Source organism: Narcine bancroftii, chromosome 6, assembly GCF_036971445.1.
Source record: "Narcine bancroftii isolate sNarBan1 chromosome 6, sNarBan1.hap1, whole genome shotgun sequence".
In the NCBI taxonomy this organism is placed as follows: domain Eukaryota; kingdom Metazoa; phylum Chordata; class Chondrichthyes; order Torpediniformes; family Narcinidae; genus Narcine; species Narcine bancroftii.
The window spans coordinates 225,272,295-225,292,181 of record NC_091474.1 but is presented as its reverse complement, the minus strand read 5'-3'; the positions used below and the strand labels follow the sequence as shown (position 1 = coordinate 225,292,181).

Genomic DNA, 19,887 nt, shown 5'->3' with positions numbered 1-19,887 from the left:
AAATAGTATTTTAAAATTACAGAGTCTCATTCCCCTCCCCACTCCCCACCAGTCACTGGTTGTTGGTGTTCTGTCTCAGGCAGATTACCAGCCTCTGTTTGCTGACTCCAGAATTCTTCTGCACGTGAGTGAGAAATGGTACTTACTCCAGAGTAAGTCTTCTTATGGTACTGAGGCGCTATCAATAACTCAAAAGACTAGAGTTACGGAACTTTAGTCTTTTATTTACTCATCCTGGGCTGTGATCCAGGCTTTCTGAGGAGGGGTTATGGTGTTGGAGCTTTTATGCAGGATCAAGAGGGAGGAGCCACAGGTACAGTCCCAGGGTGGGATGGAGCCAGATTAATGAGTGTACTGCTGTTCACCACAGGTATTTACCTAAAAGACCTTGAAATCCTGGCAATGCTTATGTTGGGAGAATTCACGAAAGAGCAGATTTACCAGAAAATAATAGCATTCATCGCATCATCCCCGCTTGACTGCATATTTGGAAAGTTGTAGCTTCTTTCCAGTAACTTCTGCTCAAAATCCAGCCGGACACTTAAGAGGAATACTGAAGAGCTGCTGAACCATCAGTCTAAATGGGAGATAAACAACAACTGCATTAAATAACAATCTGCTGGAGGAACTCAGTGAGTCGAACAGCATCAGTGGAAGAAAAAGAACAGTTGAACCCTTCATCAATATAAGGAATATGTTGTGTTGTTCTTCATGTTTACGTTTAGCCTCACCCTGACCATGGGTGAGACCATGAAAAGTCATTATTACTGCCAGAATGGTTTGGGGAATTTAAATGGTTGGTGACAGGAAGCTCAATTTTAGACACAGAAAACAGAAAGTAGGTGGGCACCCAATTTGCATTTGGTATCAACGATAAAGAGGAGGCCACACTGTGTACGCTGAATTCAGTAGATTAGATTGGACGATGTGTCTGTAAAGCTCTGCCTCGCCTGGAAGAAACTTTTGCAATACACAAAAGTGATGTAGAAACTCAACAGGTCAAAAAGCATCTATAGAAAGTAAAAGATAACCAATATTTTGGCCCTGAGGGCTTAGTCACAAAGCATCAGATGCCTCAACTCTTTCTCCACTACATTGATGACTACATTGGTGCTGCCTCCTGCACCCAGGATGAGCTCATCAACTTTATCCACTTTGCTGCTAACTTTCACCCCATCCTCAAAATCACTTGGTTCATCTCTGGAAGCACTCTCCCCTTTCTCGATCTCTCTGTCTCCACCTCCACAGATATTTTCGACAAAGCTATTAACTCCCACAACTACCTCAACTACATTTTGTACCCTGTCCCCTATTCCTTTCTCTCAATTCCTTCGCCTCCATTGTATCTGCTCCCAGGATGAGGATTTTCATTCCAGAACATCCAAGTCCTCTTTCTTAAGAAAACATGACTTCCCCTCTACTGCCATCAATTCAGCCCTTACCCGTATCTCCTCTATTTGCCCTGCATTTGCCATGGCCCCTTCTACATTAGGCACGTGGCAAGCAAAGGAGCCATACAGTTCAAAGTGAGTTGAACCAACTGACTTTAATAGAACTTTCGCACATGCTTAAATCCCACAAATCCCAATGATGCTTGCGATTCCTGGGACCTTTATGACATCAGCCACCAGGCTGTGGGCTTGCCCTGCACCTGGAGCTCTCTCAGACAGATCTGCCATGGAATTGCCCATGACTCTATGAGCCAGTTCGTCTGTTGCATGGGTGAGCCATCACAGGCAATCCCCCCCCCAGAACAGGCATTAGGAGGTGTGGAGTCCACAGCCAACATATCTTTAGCCTTTGGTGGCATGGGGGTGGCACAGTCATAGGGTATACCAAGTCTAGGTGTGCTGGCTTGAGGTGGCCAATGGTGGTAAGATCTCCTCATGGTTACTAACATCGGGGATTCATCTGGTTCCATTCTGATGCACCACCTTGTATGGCCCATACAGCCACTGGAGTGGAGCATTCCCCTGCGGACGAAGATGAAGTCGCATTCCTGGAGGTCTTTGGGTACAAAGGAAGGTGTTGGGCTGTGACGAGGTTGGGACAGGAGCTAGTGTTCCTACCTTCTCTCAGAGTCTTGTGAGCACTGCCGCGGGTGTCTCCTCTATGCCAGGGGCCGCTGGCACAAATGCCTGGAACTGTCAGTAGAGTGCCAAATACCAACTCTGCCAAAGACATAGCTAGATCTTCTTTGGGAGCTGCACGGATGCCAAGAAACACCCATGGGAGCTCATCCATCCTATCCAGACCTTGGAGGTGTGCCATCAAAGCCAATTTCAGGTGCCAGTGGATACGCTCTACCAGACAGTTGGACTGTGGATAGTAGGCCATGGTATGGTGCAGCTGAGTTCAAGTAGCTGTGCCAGCACTGACCATAGGCTGGAGTGAACTGCGACCCCCTATCTGAGGTGATGTTGGTAGGCTGGCCAAATCATGCAACCCAGCTTGCATTGAGGGCACTGAAGCAGGACTCCGTGGACATATTGGCGAGTGGTATGGCTTTTGGCCACCTGGTGAACTTGTTGACCATGGTGAACAGGTATCTTGCCACACCCCCCCCCCCGCCCCAGGAGACCAGCAACAGACCGACGATGTCCACATGGATATGCTCAAACCTCCTGTGCATTGGGTTGAAGGGAAGGCCTTCATATGCCTTTAGACTTTGGAGGTCTGGCAGTGTTTGCATGTCCTGGCCTAGTGCCCAGCCTGCTTGTGTAGGCCATGACAAGCAAATCTATCCAACACCAGTTGGATAGTTGCCCGAATGGACAGGTGGGCTAAACCATGGTTTCTTCACACTGCAATCTGGCTTCCCCTGCTTCCTGGGAACATAAACAAATTTGTATCTTATATGGTCCCTTTAAGAGTATTTTTGCTGGCTGAATTGTCTTGAATCTGTGAACATGCACACAAGCTTTCTTATCTCTTCAAGGTCGCAGGTGTCTGGGCAGACCTTGGCTCAATTTCAAATTGCACAATTCACAGACATGTTCCCAAAGGCTTCTGGAATATTCTATTGTTGTGTAGATGCCTTTTGCTTTAAATCTAGCTGTAAGTTCTTTAGACAAATTTTACAAGCCTTTCTTCCAAACAAAGTTCACAATTAATTTTTTAAAATCAAAATATAGACAACACTTTCCAGGTTCTAGTATTTTCTCATTTGAAAACATGTCATCTTCAAGGCAACGTGGGCTACAATATTCTGAATTACTATCTTATTAATTCAATAAACCAAACTTTGTAAATACAGCTTTATGTAGCTTAATTCATTGATAAAATGGATAAACATTTTGCATAACTTCGCATTAAGATTTTTGTAACGATGGATAAACAAAGCATATACTGTATTTTAAAATATAATGATATTCAACTTTAAAGAGATATACAAGAAGAAATAAGATGAATTCAAAGAAAATTATCTCAAGCTCATGTCCACTTCATAGTTCGTCAAAGAGTGAGATGTAAGCTTTTAGTCTGCATGGATATTACGACATATTGCATCATAGTCACTATGGTAATTCTACAAACAATACAAGCACAAAATTAACTAAAAATCAAAAACTCAAGGATTTAACTTTTATATTCTGGCCTCTAATTATTATAATAGACATTAATGGCTAATACATAATAATTACCATTACAGATACAAAAGTAAATATGGTAAGTTTAAGATTAGAAATCGAAATTTTCTGCTTCTTGTTAAAGACAGATTTTAGTAATATGTCTATTTAAGTAACCAGTCTTGGTTTTAATCTGGCATTTGTTGTGTCCAAGTTTAGCATTTGCACGTCAGCAATTAACACATATTTATATAATTCTTTTGGTCATTGTTGAAGTACCAAGTATCCAATATTTCTGGCGTAATTCTGATAACACATGATTACAACCACCATGGCCTGTTTTCTCATATATATGTCGAACAATCAAACAGAAATATGAAATTCCTTAGCTAATTGGATGTTTCACTTCTTGCATTGTTGCTTTTTCCAATCTTCTTCCTTCTCTCAATACATCATCTACAAGAATAGGATTTAGCTTGTAAACACAACTTGTTTTTGTAACATTCAGATTCTTCTTCAATTTTGATATCTCATTATCAAATCCTTTTTTTTTAACAAAAATGAATTATCTCCAATTCAGCATTTACCTAACTGTTAGATAACAGCTCTTTCAAGTCTTCAGATTCTCTTTCTTGATAAGATTTAAAAACATAGTTTTTAACCTAAGAATCCATGCTACTGCTTTTCTCAAATGAAACCACGAAGTGTGATAGCAAATTGATTGAGTGATCAGATAATTCTCATTAGATATTTGAATAGTATTCACATTTGTGTTTTTGATTTCTGGATCTTCCATTGAAATTTCTTTTAACTCTTCTGGATTTTGAGGCCATTCTTCTTGAGATTGCGAAAGAAAATGAGGACCGGACACCCAAGTGTTTGATCCTCGTGAAGCCATATCAGACGGATTATCCACTTTTTCAACATATCTCCATTGATTAGCAGGCAAAACCTTTTCAATTTCATTAACTCTGTTTGTTACAAAGGTTTGAAACCTCATGGTTTTGTTATTAATGTATTTAAGCACTGATGCACTATCAGTCCAAAACATAGAATCTGCTAACTCCATCTGTAAATCTCTTCTTAATGTAGTGTCCATTTTGCTCACCAGAGTAGCAGCAGTCAATTCCATTTGAGATATGGTGACTGGATTTAATGGAGCCAATCAGGCTTTTCCCATTACAAATCCACAATGTACTTGCTCTTTTGGAGTAGTAAATAACTGACATTACCAAAACCACCTTCGTTTCTGCCAACAAAATTGTGTAACTGCACAGATGTGGCAATTCCAAAGTCTGTAGGTTTAAAACATCTGTTGACTTAAAAACTTTCTAACATTTCAAGACTCTCAATCCAAATGCTCCAATCTTGTGCGATGGAATCCAAATTTCCTTCTTCACAATTCTTGCAGAATTTTGTTAATAATTAATACTACCGGTGCCAATATTCCCATAGGTTCGTATATTGAGCTTACGATCGAAAGAATACTTCTTCTTGTTAAAGGTCATTCTTTCAAAACAATTTTGCAATTGAAAACATCAGATTGAACACACATTTTACTCCCAACATTCTTTCAACAGGTAGAACGACACAATTCAAGACAAGATGTTTTATCTCCTTTGCTCCTTCTGCCTCAGGAATAACAGCCAACACATCTCGACTGTTGCTAATCCATTTCGTAAGGAAGAAACCCCCTTTATTACAGCTCTCTTTTAACTCGTGATACAGATTTATTGCTTTTTTTTCTGAAACCACTGAAGTAAGACAATTATCAGCATAGAAATTATTTCTGATGATGTTTATAGTTTGAGAACTAAATTGCTCTTCATTATCTTCAGCACATTTCCTGAGAGCAAAATTTGCACAACTTAGTGACAAAGTTGATTCAAATAGATGAAATGTCATTCTGTAATTAATCATGTCTTTCCTGTAATGGCCATTAAGCCACCATAACAATAGTAGAAAATCAAAATCTTCTGATGGCACTTTCACTTGATGAAACATCACTTCAATATCTGCAGCAATTACAATAGGTTCTTTACAAAATCTCATCAGAACACCTATTAAGTACTGGTTAAGTCTGGACCTTGTAGAAGTTTAGAATTCAATGAAACTCCTTGAAATGATGCTTCACAATCAAATACTACATGTAGTTTCTCCTTTTGTGGATGTTTAACTCCATGATGAGGTAAATACTATTTTCTACTATCTTTACGTTCCAATATATCTTCAGATACCTTTTCCACATAACCCTTGGTTATCATGTCCAACATGACATTGGTATATTCCAAATGAAAGGAAGAATTTCTTTTGAATTTTTTATCAAATTCAACATACGCTGTTCTGTAATTATTTTATTGTCTGGCAGATAAATTTCTATTTTATTCCAAGGTAATGCAATACAGTAATGACCATCAACAAGTTTAACAGAATTTGAAACTAAATCCAGAAACTGCTTGTCCTCCTTCGAAGGTTCTTGATTATCTTTGAGACATTCAGGAAAATCAGTTTTAAACTGTTGTTCCCACAGATCATTAAGTATGACAACTGAAATTCTGTTGACATTTACATTTGATGACTTCTGATCATTATTCATTTTTCCTCCTAATGGTCCATTAATTGTCCCTCCAAGCAACGTACTCACAGCATAAAGTCTGTCATTTTTGACTCCTTATTACTTCTAGAGGTTTGAGAGCTTTTGGTACATCTAATCCAATTAACATCTCGATTGTGGCATCAATCTTTGGTAAGCAAATGTCTTTTAGATGATCCCACTGTTTGATATCATCCTGATAGGGAATATTATCTTTATTCACAGGCATAGTCTTCTGAGTATATACACTTGCAAGATTGCAAAATTCATTGCTATTCAATTCAGCAATCTGTAAACCTGAAAATATATTAGTTTCAATGTTCCTTTCATCATTCATTGTCTTCAACAAGATTTGTGATCTTTTACCATGAAAATTAAGTTTATTAATTAATTCAACATTACAAAATGATGTGGTACTTCCAGGATCAAGAAATGTGTAGGTCTTCAATATGAAGCTTCCATTTTTAGCTTTAACCTGTTAAGGAACTAACTATCGAGAGTGCTTTGACAGCGGCCCCAGTAAGACTATTTGACTGAACCGAGGCTGAGGCACTCTCTTTGACTGTCACATTAGTCTTGGATCCAGTTGTTTGACTTCCTTCTCAACTTTACCTCATTGAGTTTGCTGTAACTTGGGATGCTTTAAACTGCATATATCACACTGAGTCGCTTATTACAAGTTTTGCTGATGTGTCCTTTACACAAACAACCAAAACATATTCCATTCTTTTTTTTAAAAGTTTAATTTCTCATCATCTGACTTTTTCTCCAATTTTGAACTTTTTTCTAAAGCATGCTTATCTTTGCAGTACATACAGCTTTCTTGAACAATCTGATCTTTTTCTATTGTTTCCTTGGTCTATCTTGTGTTTGTATCTGATACAGCAGTAACAATGGTTCTTCCCTTTGGTTTCTGTTGAGACGATGATTTAGACTTCTTTACATCTTTAGGAACTTTTGAATTATCCTTAATATTTTGAAATACTGGTACAGTGTTAACATATACATACCATTCCAAGAATTGTACATCATCCTCAAAAGTGGCTTCCCTTTCAGGAAGCATCTTAAGCTCTGCAATTTTGGTTCTCTGTAAATCCTTCATCCTATTGTTGACAATAATCAACAAATTAGCAAGCAAATTCAGCTCTTGCAAATGTACACTACTTCCCATTGCATTACTACATCCTCTCAGAAAGAGTGCATATGCTTGTAAAGTCTTTGTGTCCTCTGATTTTATTGCTGACCAAGAAAGCATCTTGTCGATGTGGCCCTTGCGATTTTATGTTCATCTCCACAATGATGACACATCAATTCTTTTGCCCTTTTAAAACCTTGGTCTGGATTCATATGTTGGCAACTTTGACTAACTCCTTCACCCGTCCTCCAGTTTACTGTTCCAGGTAATAAAGACCATCTTTAGTGATTTTAGTATCACTTTCAATGTGATGTTCAAAGGATTTCATGAATGTCAGATACTGTAATGAATCTCCATTAAAAACTGGAATTTCCTTTTTAGGAAAACCATATGAACCTTGTTGCTGCACTAACATATAAGAAATTTCATTTTGTTTTGGTATGAGTGACATTATATTGTCTTGTCTACCATGGCTTGCGACTGGTTGTCATGTTGTAAATGGAAAAAACGGATCTCGAACTGGTGCCATCGGTGTAGGACCTTGAGATGGCATTGATGGGGATCCTTGGCATGTAGGTGATGGCACTGGTGGAGATCCTTGACTTGTAGCTGGTTTTCCAGCAACATGAAGTGACATCAATGGTTGAGTATGATCCACTAGCGTGCTTGAACTTTTTTGAAATACCCTCCTTTCTGGAAAATCCTTATGTTGTGTGCTCTGGAGAGATTGAATGTCACTCGCTCTTTCCACAGGGTTGGTCATTGACATTTGAGTACTAGCAGCACTACCCGTGGTTCCTTGCTCGAGTCAACTCGTTTCATGTGGCTGCGGTACCCATTGATCTGCTGGAATCTTAGGTGCTAGCCCTTTGGGTATTTCACTTTGAGTGATAAATTTTGCAGAAGCCTGAGCTAATGCTTTGACTCTGTCCATATTCATAACACATTGTTCCTCAAGCTCTAGTTTTGTCTTTTCTATATTCAATAATCTTTTTTGTTCTTTACTAGCCATTTGTAACCTTCTTCTTGCTCCATTTGTTGTTTCTTCAATACAGCTTCTTGCCTTAGTTACTGATTCCTGATTTTGGCCTCTTGTCTCAGTTGCTGAACCTTTATTTCAGCTTCCATAATCCTCTAAAGCGTATATTTTCTTCAACCACTGTTGTTGTGATATGACAGTGTTTGTGCCTTAGCATGCATAGCTGATATGCTGAAGTTCGCGAAGCTGTACTTGCTCTAGATGCCTTTGAAGACTTTGAAGATATTTCTGCACTCATAACCTTGGAAATACTATCAGTAGGATTCACTTCTGGGCTTTCAGATACCTCTGATTGAGTCTCTATCTTCTGCATTTCGCTGGTACAGAACCAGTGTGGTTTTGCAACGTTCATTCATCTGTTCCAGTTCCACTAACCTTTAAGCTGGCTAATGAGATCTGCAGTGCCTCTTCTTGCTTGGTCGTTGAAGCCGCTTCTTCTATAGTGGTTGGCTCCAACCTCCTGCCGAGCGTCGTCGGTCTGCCTTGCTGGCTCAACTCACAACTAAACATTTCTTTGAGAAGAGCTCTTTGCTTGAGGTCTTCAGCCTGATGAGACTTCTTCTTATCCATCTTGGTTTCTTCACACTGCAACCTGGCTTCCTCTGCTTCCTGGGAACATAAACAAATTTGTATCTTATGTGGTCCCTTTAAGAGTATTTTTGCTGGCTGAATTGTGTTGAATCTGTGAACAAGCATCTGTCATGCATACAAGCTTTCTCATCTCTTCAAGGTCACAGGTGTCTGGCCAGACCTTGGCTCAATTTCAAATTGCACATATTCTACTGTTGTGTAGATGCCTTTTGCTTTAAATCTAGCTGTAAGTTCTTCACACAAATTTTACAAGCTTTTCTTCCAAACAAATTTCACAATTAATTTTTTTTAAATCAAAATATAGACAACACTTTTCAGGTTCTAGTATTTCCTAATTTCAAAACGTGTCATCTTCAAGGCAACGTGGGCTACAATTTTCTGAATTACTATCTTATTAATCTAATAAACCAAACTTTGTAACTACAGCTTTATGTAGCTTTAAATCATTGATAAAATAGATAAACTTTTGCATAACTTTGCATTAAGATTTTCATAACGATGGATAAACAAAGCATATACTGTATTTAAAGATATAGCGATATTCAACTTTAAAGAGATATACAAGAAGAAATAAAATAAATTCAAAGAAAATTATCTTGAGATCACATCCCCTTCATAGTTCATTGAAGAATGAGATGCATGCTCTTAGTCTGCATGGATATTACAAGATTATTACATCATAGTCACTATGGTAACACTACAAACAATACTTTTCTTAAAGAGACAGGCACAAAATTAACTAAGAATTTAAAAACACAAGGTTTTAACTTTTATAACCTGGGGACAGGGATGGACATGTGAGACAGTGTGTCGGCATGACGTTTTTTTCCAGAAATGTGTTTGACAGTGGTGCTGAAGATCCAGCTGCGCTGGATGGGTCACGTCTCCAGAATGGAGGACCATCGCCTTCCCAAGATCGTATTATATGGCGAGCTCTCCACTGGCCACCGTGACAGAGGTGCACCAAAGAAAAGGTACAAGGACTGCCTAAAGAAATCTCTTGGTGCCTGCCACATTGACCACCGCCAGTGGGCTGATAACGCCTCAAACCGTGCATCTTGGCGCCTCACAGTTTGGCGGGCAGCAGCCTCCTTTGAAGAAGACCGCAGAGCCCACCTCACTGACAAAAGGCAAAGGAGGAAAAACCCAACACCCAACCCCAACCAACCAATTTTCCCTTGCAACCGCTGCAATCGTGTCTGCCTGTCCCGCATCGGACTGGTCAGCCACAAACGAGCCTGCAGCTGACGTGGACTTTTTACCCCCTCCATAAATCTTCGTCCGCGAAGCCAAGCCAAAGAAAGAAAAGATATTCTAAGATGTACGACAGGTGGCGTTGCTGCCCTACCGACCATGGATCCAGCACATTGGTGAATGGAAAGGTGAGGGATTTGTGGTCTGTGAAGACCATGAACTCCTGCCCCTCCCAAGAAATACCAAAAGTGTCGGATGGTGAGGTAGAGGGCTAGCAGCTCCCAGTCAAAGACGCTGTATTTCAGCTTCAGGCGTCACATGTGTCGGCTGAAGAACACGAGCAGTTTCCACTGACCCTCAATTAGTTGTTCCAGCATGCCACTGACTGCTGAGTTGGAAGCATCAACCATGAGGGCTGTGGGCACGTCTACCTGTAGGGGTACCAGGAAGGTGGCATTTGCAAGGGTGTCCTTGGCCTGCTCAAAAGCTGTTGCTAACTCCATGTCCCAAGTAAATGATTTCTTTGGCCTTGCCAGGCATCAGGCCAAACAGGGGTCGCATGATTTGGGCCGCTGACAGTAGGAATCGATGGTAAAAGTTGATCATGCCCACAAACTCCTCTAGGCCCTTGACTGTACTGGGCCTGGAAAACTGGCATATGACCTCGACTTTTGCCGGCAAGGGAGCCGCTCCATGCCGGTCGATGCATTGACCAAGGAAATCAATGACCGACAGCCTGAACTGGCCCTTAGCAGGGTTGATGGCCAGGCTGTATTCACTCAGGCAGTGGCAGAGTTCGTGCAAGTGCATCAAATGCTCTTGGTGTGAGTGGCTGGTGATCAGGATATCATCCAAGTGGATGAAGTCAAAATCCAAGTCACTCTCCACTGTCCATGAGCCGCTGAAACATCTGTGCTGTGTTCTTGAGTCTATAAGGCATCCACAGGAACTCGAATAGGCTGAATGGGATGATGAGGGCCATCTTGGGGATATCGCTGGGGTGGACAGGAATCTGGTGATACCCATGGTCCAGGTCAACTTTGGAGAAGATGTGTGCCCCATGCAAATTGGCCACAAAGTCCTGAATCTGTGGGTAGCTTTCGGCCATGGTGGCATCATTGAGCCTTCTGTAGTCACCGCATGGCCTCCATCTTCCAGCTGACTTGGGCACTATGTGCAGCGAAGAGGCCCACAAGTTGTCTGAGCGCTGGACGATCCCCCATCTCCATTTTCCTGAACAACTCTTTGGCAAGGTGGAGTTTTTCGGGCGTGAGCCTGAGTGCCTGGGCTTGTAGCAGTTGTCCTTGAGTGGGAATGTGGTGTACATCATGCTTAGGGGGGTCTGTGGAGAACTGTGGCCTAATAATGGTTGGGAATTCCACTAGTACTCTGGCAAATTTGTTGCCTGCAAAGTCACAGAATCCAGGTGTAGGGCTGGTAACTTGGCTTCACCCATCAAGAAGATCTGGAAGGTCTTGGCATTCATTAGGCACCATCCTTTGAGATCCACTAGGAGGCAGTGCACCTGGAGGAAATCTGCACCCAATAAAGGCTGCTGTCAGCATAAAGGACCAAGTGAAATGGCTGCAACCAAACTGTAGTGGGATGATTTGCACGCTGTATGTGCGAATACTGCTATTGAGAGCACCGGTCCTGACTTCCCAGCATGGGTGTTGTGGCTCAAGGGGTGGGGGGGGGGGGGCAAGATGCTAACTTCTGCCCCTGTGTCTATGAGGAACCTTTGCCCGGAGCATTGGTCCCATAAGTAAAGGAGCCTATCACAGTTGCCAGCTGCCGAAGCCATTAGCGACGGCCAGCCCCGGCATTCCCCGGAAAAGAACAGGGTGGGTGGGAAAGGTGGGTTCCTGTACCCCACTTTTGACAGTAAGAACACCAACGGTTCAAACTGGTGTCACTCCCGGCTGCAGGTATCACTAGCTTTGTTGGTGGCGTAGGGAAGGCCCAGGTGATACAGCAACTCAGTCAATGGAGGCCCTTCCATACTGCTGGGTGCGCCACAGAATATCTGTATAGCCGCTACTTTGCGTAGGCCACAGAAATCGTCATCAACAATGAGGAGGCATATATCTTTGGCATCTGCTCAAGAAACAAAAAGTAAACATGGGTTATGGCCATCTGCTAGTGCCAGCACCTCGTTCATTAAGGCTGATGGCGCTCAATCGCCTAGGCCATCCATGTGGAGCAACCACACTGCATGGTCACGGCTAGAGAAGCCAAAAGTACGGATCAGGAGTGCCTTGATTGTTTCATACCTGTCCACAACTGGTGGCTGTTGTAGGAAGTCAATGATGTAACCTGCTACTTCCTGGTCAAGTGAACCCAACCACATAGTAATACTTTGTGGAATCTGAGAATTGGGCTTCAACCTGTTCAAACCAGACCTGTGGCTCCAAGGTCCAGAAAGTCAGCAGTTTCAGTGAAACTGAATTCTGTGTGCTTGGGATGGTCATCGTTGGGTCCAAATGCTGTTTGGACCATCAGGGTCACCATTGTAGTTGCACTAGGCACACAGCAAGTGAAAGAACCATGCAGAGATGAGAGTGAGTTGAACCAACTGACTTTAATAGAACTCTCGCATGTGTTTAAATCCCTCAGAACCTGATGATGCTTGTGACTCCTGGGGCCTTTATGACGTCAGCCGGCAGGCTGTGGGCTTGCCATGAATTCGGTGCTCATATCTACTGCAGACTTGCCCGTAACTCCATGAGCTGGTTTACCTGTTGCACGGGCAAGCCACCACAATAAATATGAATATATATATATATATATGTATATGTATTATGTGTGTGTGTTTACAGAACTTCCCCCCAGCTGTCTTGAACCTCACCATGCCACTGGATCCGGGAGGGGATGTCAAGATGGTGGGCCTGGACCCCTACTCACCTAAATTCATTCACGTACATGCTGTTCCTTTCTGAGGAGCAGAGTATCATATCAAACCCCATAAACTGACTAAATATAGATATATATAGATCTATATATAGATAGATATAGAGATATTTAGATAGATATATATGAGTGTATGTGATATATATATATGTGTGTGTGTGTGTGTGTGTGTGTGTGTGTGTGTGAGATATATATATATACACACACACACACACAGACATGTATACATATAAACACATAAATACGTGCGCTCACACACACACACACACACACACACACACATCAATTTGATAATGAAGAAAGAATTCTAATCAATGGTCATTAAAAGCTTTTTACAGATACTTGTCCGAAAACTTGCAAGAACTTTGAGGGATTGTGTACAGCAGAGGCAGGCTCCACGACTACGAGCTTACCATGGGGCTATAAAGGAACTATATTTCACAGACTAGTGAGAAATGGTTGGATTCAAGGAGGAGGTGAGACAGAAAGCTAATATAAGAAAATTATTGTACAATCTGAATTTGATCAGAACAAGACACATTTGGAGTAGGTATTTGAAGTTATTTGCAGATTTAAAACTATACATTGGCTTGTGTCATATATAATGGTTACAAACTCCAAAGAATCAGTCTATAGTCTATATGCCTTTGTCATTCAAGTGTTTCTTTTTTTTTCTTCTTTGGCTTGGCTTCGCGGACGAAGATTTATGGAGGGGGTAAAAAAGTCCACGTCAGCTGCAGGCTCGTTTGTGGCTGACCAGTCCGATGCGGGACAGGCAGACACGATTGCAGCGGTTGCAAGGGAAAATTGGTTGGTTGGGGTTGGGTGTTGGGTTTTTCCTCCTTTGCCTTTTGTCAGTGAGGTGGGCTCTGCGGTCTTCTTCAAAGGAGGCTGCTGCCCGCCAAACTGTGAGGCGCCAAGATTCAAGTGTTTAATTGCTTACTAAATGTTCTGAGAGTATTCTCTCTCTCTCTTTCTCTTTTCTTTCTTTCTCTCCCCCCCCCCACCCCACCCCCCCCCCACCCCCATCACAATCTCAGCAAGTTCTCGAATCCCAATTTTGATAACCTGGTCCTTATCAGCCACTCTCTTGCAGCCTGTGTGCTTCCTTCCACCGCAAGTTGCCAACTGTCTTCAACCTGTGTGAGTCCTTAGACTGCAAGTCACCTATAGCCTGTATGGGTCCTTAAGCCGCTGAGCCCCTTGCTGGCCTGCTGCCATGGTCACTTGCCTGTAAGGTCATCTCCTATTCTTCTCAGCTTGGGTGGGGGTATGTTCTGGTGCCCTCCACCGGACTGCTGTTCCCCCAAAGTCTGCACCTCTCGTGGTACTCTGTCCAACACAGGTGCCACTATCTTGGACATAAACCTCTGTGATTGCAGAATTTTAAAATAAAACATGTCAAGTCCTTTAATAGACTGTTTAAAGCCCATACAGATCCTTTTGAACATAGCTGGGCAGTAGGTCCCAAAACTAAATGCCACAAGCACTCAGCGGGTCTGGTTAATGCTTCAGCTTGAACACCTTTTCCTGGAACTTGCTCAAATTAAAAAAAAGATATTTGGAACTTCAGCCTTGCTGCTGTGCAAACCAGCTCACAAACTGGGAAGCCAGTCCAGAGATAAAAACAAACATGACTATTACACCTTTAATTAGGTTCTAAGACTTGGTAAGAAGAACTTCTTATATCAAATATATAATATCAAACTTCTGTCCAAACCTTGGAAAGTGAGGACATGCTGCATAATCTGAGACACTGTAATCAAGAAAGAAGATAAACCCGATGGCAGCAACCATAGAGGGTCTCCCTGCTGAATCCCACAGAGAAAATCTTAGCCAGGTTCCTCAACTTCCTCATTCCATAAGCCAGACCCTGATCCTTGAATCACTATTTTCACTGCATAACAACATCCACCTTTCATTAACTAACAAAAATATTTGATCTCATCCTCAAATTTGTCTGTGGCAAAAATTTGTCTCCATTAAACATTTGCCTCATTATGACATGAAGGTCATGAACCTAACCAAAGTCAAACTACATCACGACACAATCTTTTTCTCATCCGTTCTCGTATTAATATTTTTCCTCAGTCTTTAAGCTAAAGTTGAACTAATCTAATAGGAATAAAACATGAAGTAAAAACGCAAAGCTGGGGAAACTCAGCAGGTCAAACAGTGTTATATAACAACTCTTCAACATATGTCATCTCCACTCCAAAGCCAAGGTAACACAACCTCGATCATAAAGCTGCACATTCAGCTCTTGTACTACAAATATTCAGAGACCGAACTCAGAGTAACCAAAGAAGGGTCTGCTGGCAACTCTGCTCTCAACACTAAAGGTCCATTGCAAGACAGTCCATATCTCAGTACACTAATGTTTTGGGCCTGATCCCTTATTCAAGGCATTTTGCTTATACATTGAAGAAGGCACATACCCGAAACATTGGTAATACATCTTTACCTCCTACTGACGCTGTGAGACTGGCTGAGTTCTTTCAGCATTTACTGTGTGTTTTTACAACAATCATAGCACCTACAGACTTCTGTGTTTCAGAATCAGCTATTTATAATGAGTAATGATTAAATTTACCATCAGCCACACAGTGTGAATTCTGTCCAAGTGGCACTATGTGTGGTTTCATTTCATGACAAGTCCAAGGAAAATGTACGGAGCAGCAACAATCTTTTGTAATCTAACTGAAAGCTTTGACTCAGTCAAAATAACAACTGAATTGTTGGAATTGCTGGCCCAGGAGCAATCAAAGTGGAGGAAAAACATCCAGGACATCTTTGGGAGCACATGGAAGCCTAACATAAATGCAAGAGTGTGCTCTCCACCTCCAAACCACCCACTCCTTCAAGAAAGTCCAATCTCAATTCTGGCAGATTCTTTGAATTGTACATTGGTGTCACCAGTCATCACAGAATCTAGATGGAAACAACATCATCAAACCCAAGAAGGCAGAAAGCAAAAAAATAAGAATATATGTCTCTTCGAACTTGCCCCATGATTCATCAAGGTCATGGCTGATTCTCTACCTTAGCACCATAATCTTCAATTCCATTATTATCCAAAAATCTACTGATCTTTGTTTTGAATGGCTGACCCTCCAGATCTCTTCAAGTGAACAAGGACTTGCTCCTCAATCAGGTGAAGCATCCTTCCTGTGTTCAATATGTCGTGTCCTTTAAGATTTTTTGTAAATTTCGATGAGATCTCTCAATTTTCTGGACTCTCATGCCCTTTTAGTCTTCTAGTAAATCACATTACTTCCAATTTGATATAAAATTACAGAATATCATAATGGAGTCACATCCTCAAAAGCCTTTTGTGAACAAGATCATCAAATTAACTTTTTTCACTGGACAAAAGTATCCTATCCTTTTTTTGTTTGCACATGAAATGGATGGGTGAGTGCAGGGTGTGGTTGGTGATGAGAGAAATGGATAGGAGAGTGCAGGGTGTGGTTGGTGATGAGAGAGATTGAAGTATTGCAGTGTATGGATGGGCCAGGGAGTAAGGGCGGTTCAAAAACTGTCAGATACATGTAATATGACATTTAATGCAATAGGCTTCAGTAACCTTAAGTCCAGAAGTACAGTGATACAGAAGAAATATATACATATAAAATAATGATGTTGAAACTTTTTGGGGGAACTTTTAAAACATTTCTTTAAAAAAATCATATTTCTTTCTTTTCTGAAACCACAGGTGTTACGTCAAATAGAGGAGACGGTGGAGTGTCTATTTATGGAGAAACATTTAACGGTAAAAAGATTGGAATGAGATAGTCATAAGCTAATGAAAAATATTCTATCTGCAGTGTTTGAGCTATTCAATTACCATAATCTGTAAAAGTTATATCGAAGTACAGCACAGAATGAGCACAGAATGTTCCGTGCTGTAAACGGTTATATGGTTATATGGTTATATAGACTGTGATCCACAAGATCCTTGCTTCATCTAATTGGATCATCCTTTCCCTCTTTTCCTTTCTTTTTTTATCTCTATATCTTTATGTGGATCTCAGATAGCAACAACTCTCACACTCCCAGAGGTAATGGCTACACCTCAAAATGTACGTCAATTTGACCTAGAGCTCAGATCTTGAAAGTGTAGTAAAAAACACATAGTAAATTCTGGAGGAACTCAGCCAGTTGTGAATTAGCAAATTGGTGGCTGAATTTGGAGTGTGATTGGTTCTGGATGGAGAGGATATATTTTGAGCACTTTCCCACTTGTCCTGGAGTCCGTTTTACTCCAGTGGAAAGCTTGTCTGAGGTAAGGTGTGACATTGCAGATGAAAAGATGGAGAAAAGTGTTGGGCCAATCAATCATGTGAATATAGCCAAAATGCACATACTATGAAGTGAATCATTTTCACAAACTGTAGATGAGGTGATTGATGTTAGTTTATCAACAACATATAAACAGACAGTCCTTTACAATTGACATTTTATTATACTAGATCAAAGTGTTTGAATACATTGCAGATATTTGTATGTTCTCCCCATGTCTGCATGGGTTCTCTCTGGGTGCTCCGGTTTCCTCCCACTGTTCAAAATTTGTGGGGGTTGTAGGTCATTTGAAGGTAATTGGGTGGCAAGAGCTAATGGTCCAAAAGGGCCTGTCACCGTGCTATATATCTAAATTTAAAATTTAATTATGAACATCACAAAGTAAAGCAGAAATGTGCAATTCATTCAGCTCTTATAGAAAGCACAATGATCCCAACTATTTGCAAGTTTAGCACTGATTCTGCCAAAGGTATTAATTTAATGAACCTGTTTAGATGTTATATAAATTAGTTCCATGAAAAAAAAATCCCTTTTTGAGCTTCGAATACAGTTTATTCTGTCATTTTAAATATGCATGAATTAAGTACAATTCTGTGTTGAGGCATTCAGATTTCTGTTCATAGACCATTGACCACAGAGTAGGAAAACATTCTAATATGGAATGCTTGATATCACTAGGTCCCCAAATAAAATTTTTAAAAAAGAATCACTTCCACCATTAACAAAAGTGCTTTCTATTATCAGATGAGAACTTTGCAATCTCTCACTGCAAGCGAGGAGTCCTAGGAATGGCTAACAAGGGACCACATACTAATGCAAGCCAGTTCTACATCACACTTCAACCAGCACTTTGGATGAATACCAGATTTGTATCATTTGGGTGGGTTTCTTGTTATTCCTGTCTAAATATCATTGGTTTAATAGAAAATGTAGAATAATTATTTACATAGATAATCTTAAATTGAGTTTTACCATTTTTAAGAGAAAATATTGTGGTGAAATTAAATCATGGTGAAAAACAATTGAACTGTTTAATGTCAAATTCCAAACTAGATTTGAAAAACTTCAATCTGCATCCTTGTTCTTTAACATTAAATATCTAGTTCACTAACATCCTCAGGGGAGGATTTCTACCATTCTTGGCCTCCAGAACTACCCAATAATGCAAACATTTAGATGCCTTCTGAAATGGTCAAGCAAGTCACTTTTAATTATGCCACTATTCAAAAAGAGAGGGAATAAAACCAGGCAGACCACCTGGCATCAACCTAAATGCTCAGTTCAGATATGGCATTGTCGTTTCCAGCCCACTCAAGCTTCCAAGCTCCCCTTCACAATCTGGTGACAGGTTTCCCTCTAACTAGTCAAGCAACTTGCAGACATAGTCATATCTTACACAATGTGCCGAACTACTTCATCACAATCCCTGGATACATTTTACCCTACTGGCAAGACCAAGACACTACAACTGTATGCAGAAAGGAAGGAATAGCTCTTTGGGTTCCCTCCACATTACTGCGGACAGAAACAGTCCCCTTTAGCCCTTCTAGTCTGTGCCGAACCATTTTGTTTGTATAATCCCACTGACCTGCACCCAATCCATTGCCCTCCATACCTGTCCAAATTCAAATTCTTCTCAAATGTTAAAGTTTTTTTTATTTTTTTTAGTTAAAAAGTTTTAAAAAACGTTAAAGTTGAGCCCTCATCACCATCTCAGCTACCAGAAAACCTCGTACTTCCTCAGCTAATATTATCAATGCTCCTTCGTGCTTAAAACTTGAATAAACTACTGAAAATAGCAAAGACACTGAACTTACAAAAGGTGAAGGTCTTCAATGTTGATCATCAAGTGGCTTGGTAGCATTCAGTCCTGACTGAACTGCCTGAGTCCTGAAAGGCAGGAAAGAGTGCAGAAAAGATGTTACCAGGAGTGGAAGGTTTGAGTTATAAGAAGAGGATGGATAGGATGTAACTTTTTCCCTGGGGTGTAGGAGGTTGAGGAGTGACTTTAGTTTATAAAACCAGGCTGGGTATAGATAAGGTAAACCGTCATTCTTCTTTCCAAGGTAGGAGAGTCTAAAGCTAGATGGCAAAGGTTTACGGTGAAGGGGGGAAGATTTTAAAGGGACCTAACAGGCAACTTTTTCACCCAGAGTGGTGGTATATGGAATGAGCTGCCAGAGGATGTGGTAGATATATATAGAAAATTATATTAAAAAGATATTTGTACAGGTACAAGGATAGGAAAGGCTTTTAGAGGAATGCATCCATTGAGTCAGCCCCGCCATTCCATTACGTCTGATTTACTATCTTTTTCAAGCCCATTCTCCTGCCTTCTCCCCCCCCCCCTAACCTCATTTCCCTTCCTAATCAAGAAGCTATCTATCTACCTTTGTCTAAATATTCCAGCCGTCCATGGCAATAAATTCCACAGATTCGCCACCATTCACGATAGGAAACATCCTCTCTACATCCACTCAATCAAATCATTTGAATATTCGATAAGTTTCTTTGAGATCTCCCCCATTCTTCATCCTTAATAATAGATTCCTTAATC

General features: G+C 40.9%; 1 protein-coding gene and 1 long non-coding RNA gene across 6 annotated transcripts in view; one reads left to right on the top strand and one right to left on the bottom strand.

The window, feature by feature from the left end:
• ppil6 (peptidylprolyl isomerase (cyclophilin)-like 6) overlaps positions 1-19,887 on the top strand; it is a 69,860-nt gene that overhangs the window by 39,965 nt on the left and 10,008 nt on the right. For all 3 annotated transcript variants that reach the window (XM_069887584.1, XM_069887582.1, XM_069887583.1), the window contains exons 5-7: positions 13,357-13,504; positions 16,744-16,800; positions 18,075-18,210. In XM_069887584.1, coding sequence (XP_069743685.1) covers positions 13,357-13,504; positions 16,744-16,800; positions 18,075-18,210 — 341 coding nt within the window. The remainder of the gene's footprint in view (positions 1-13,356; positions 13,505-16,743; positions 16,801-18,074; positions 18,211-19,887) is intronic.
• LOC138737089 (uncharacterized) lies at positions 204-12,679 on the bottom strand. Of its 3 annotated transcripts, none has more exons than XR_011340763.1 (3): positions 12,392-12,679; positions 1,443-8,942; positions 204-577 (listed from the first exon to the last, which is right to left on the bottom strand). It is a non-coding gene; the product is annotated as an uncharacterized lncRNA (long non-coding RNA). The 3 variants fall into 3 exon arrangements; XR_011340764.1 differs by having other exon boundaries at positions 1,443-4,022; XR_011340762.1 differs by lacking the exon at positions 12,392-12,679 and having other exon boundaries at positions 1,443-9,387.